The sequence below is a fragment of the Gobio gobio genome, assembly GCF_949357685.1.
Source record: "Gobio gobio genome assembly, chromosome: 11".
Taxonomy (NCBI): Eukaryota; Metazoa; Chordata; class Actinopteri; order Cypriniformes; family Gobionidae; genus Gobio; species Gobio gobio.
In genome coordinates this window covers 24,003,942-24,005,806 of record NC_137104.1, presented here as the reverse complement: position 1 = coordinate 24,005,806, position 1,865 = coordinate 24,003,942, and the positions used below count along the sequence as shown (strand labels likewise).

The 1,865-nt window shown below is 41.7% G+C and overlaps 1 protein-coding gene across 1 annotated transcript in view; it reads left to right on the top strand.

Annotated features, from left to right (window-relative positions):
* The first annotated feature begins 939 nt into the window (after nt 1–939).
* Nucleotides 940–1,865, top strand: part of ctdp1 (CTD (carboxy-terminal domain, RNA polymerase II, polypeptide A) phosphatase, subunit 1) — a 137,431-nt gene continuing 136,505 nt past the window's right edge. Inside the window, exon 1 of the mRNA XM_079829510.1 lies at nt 940–1,402. Within this exon, the coding sequence (XP_079685636.1) occupies nt 1,128–1,402 (275 nt within the window). The 5' untranslated portion in view covers nt 940–1,127. The remainder of the gene's footprint in view (nt 1,403–1,865) is intronic.

The following is a 1,865-nucleotide window of genomic DNA, read 5'->3' as shown; positions in this document are numbered from 1 at the left end:
CTAACAGATATTATTGTTTTTTTTGGACAAAACTTAAACGAATCCACTAAACAACGACATCATAAAAATGTTAACATACATAAAATAATAATAATAATATTTATATATGTACGTGAAATGCAGTGTATGCCTTTAATTAAAGAGACAGTACCGTTTAACGCAAAACGTCAGAATTACAAACTAAATACAAACCCTCCATACATCATATATAAGTACATTTGAACTAAGTTTTAAAAAAACAAAGTAAGTTAAATTAATTTGCACAGATGACTCTACGGTAGTTTCTTTACTTTGGAGTAATTCCCACACGAATATTGATATGTAGATTAAGAACCGTGCAAAACGGCAACACTTGTATTGATTAAAAGTAATTTACACCTTTAAACCACTGCAAGCCGCTTTGGATAAAAAGGTCTGCTACATACATGGAAATATATAACAGATACATATTCCTCTTCAAATATATATTTTAATACATTATTTTGTAATGGTGTAAATCCAGCTTTGAAATTCAACCCAAGTAAAAACAAAAGTGAAAATATACCCCAAAACCAAAATGTTTGGACGTTGCGATGACGCGCTGCTTAATCCCTTGACAGATGGTATGATCATGATATTTCATCAGATTACATCACAAAGCAGGGGTTTGCCTGTCTCACAGGGGGAGGGGATACATAAATACAGTTTGGTACAAATGCTCGAGTCAGATTTTCTCTGAACCACCAGTTTGATATGACTGTAGACATTTAGTGCATTGTTTAAAAAATGATATTGATTATAGTTCTAGACAATATTAGTATACGTACATAATTGTTATTATTATACTTATAATATAATACAAATTATACTCTAATATTAATGTAGTTTTAAACCGGTTTTAAATGAAGTGATATTAAAGTCTCCCGGAAGTGGAAAAAGTCTCGCTCGTGCAGCAGCCTTGTGTTTCCTGTTTACGGGCGGGAAGAGTGAACCTGCGCTTCAGCCTGTCCTGCACTACAGCTCATTTTCATCGCTTTATTTTCCTGCACGTCTCTGGATTATTTTAGAAATTTTTACTCCTTTTATTAATTCTCATTAAGCGCTTGCTGCGGTCCGCCGCGTGTGTCTGGCTGAAGTGCACAGCTCTGATGGAGGAGTCGGTGGACTCCAGCGGTGCGGCGGCAGCAGAGGGCCCCACGGTGCAGGTGACGGAGATACGCTGCCCTGCAGGAGCGCGTCCCCTGCGGCTGCTCGAGTGGAAGGTTAAACCCGGAGAAATGGTGAACGTTGACTCTGTCATCGCGGTATGCGCGCCTATACCGGCCGAAAGCGAGTCGAGAGCCCCGGAGAGGAAGCTGAAGTCGGACCGCGCTGGAGTTGTGCGGGAACTGTGCTGTCAACGCGGGCAGGTCATCGCGCCGGGGTAAGTCGCGCTCTCGTGGCTCTATTGGCCATCACACAGCACGCTTTAACAATTGACATATCGCTTTACGTTTTTATGTGCTGCCTTTCCTCGTTAGCTGAGCGTGCTCGCGCTAAGCTAAGTGGCACGCGCACTGGCGCTCACGCTGGGCTCGTGACAGCAGCGGTGAAACTTCCACGCTCCAAGTATAAACAAGTTTAATGACATGTAGTCATTAAACAAGTTGTTGGAAGTGACTGTTTTAATATCGACCATGAATGTTCGTATTACCTGACAGATACCACTGAACTGTGTTCTCGAGAGATAAGCTCTCTGATAGATAGCCTTAAGCTTTGTAAACAGCAAAACAAGAGTTGGGGGAGCGGCCCGCCCTTTTTAGCCAATCAGAAACGCTCTCTGTCTTTCAATCATCTTTTGCGTTCTCCTTTGCTGCTGACGGATTGGCTGACACAAATTTAGAGGG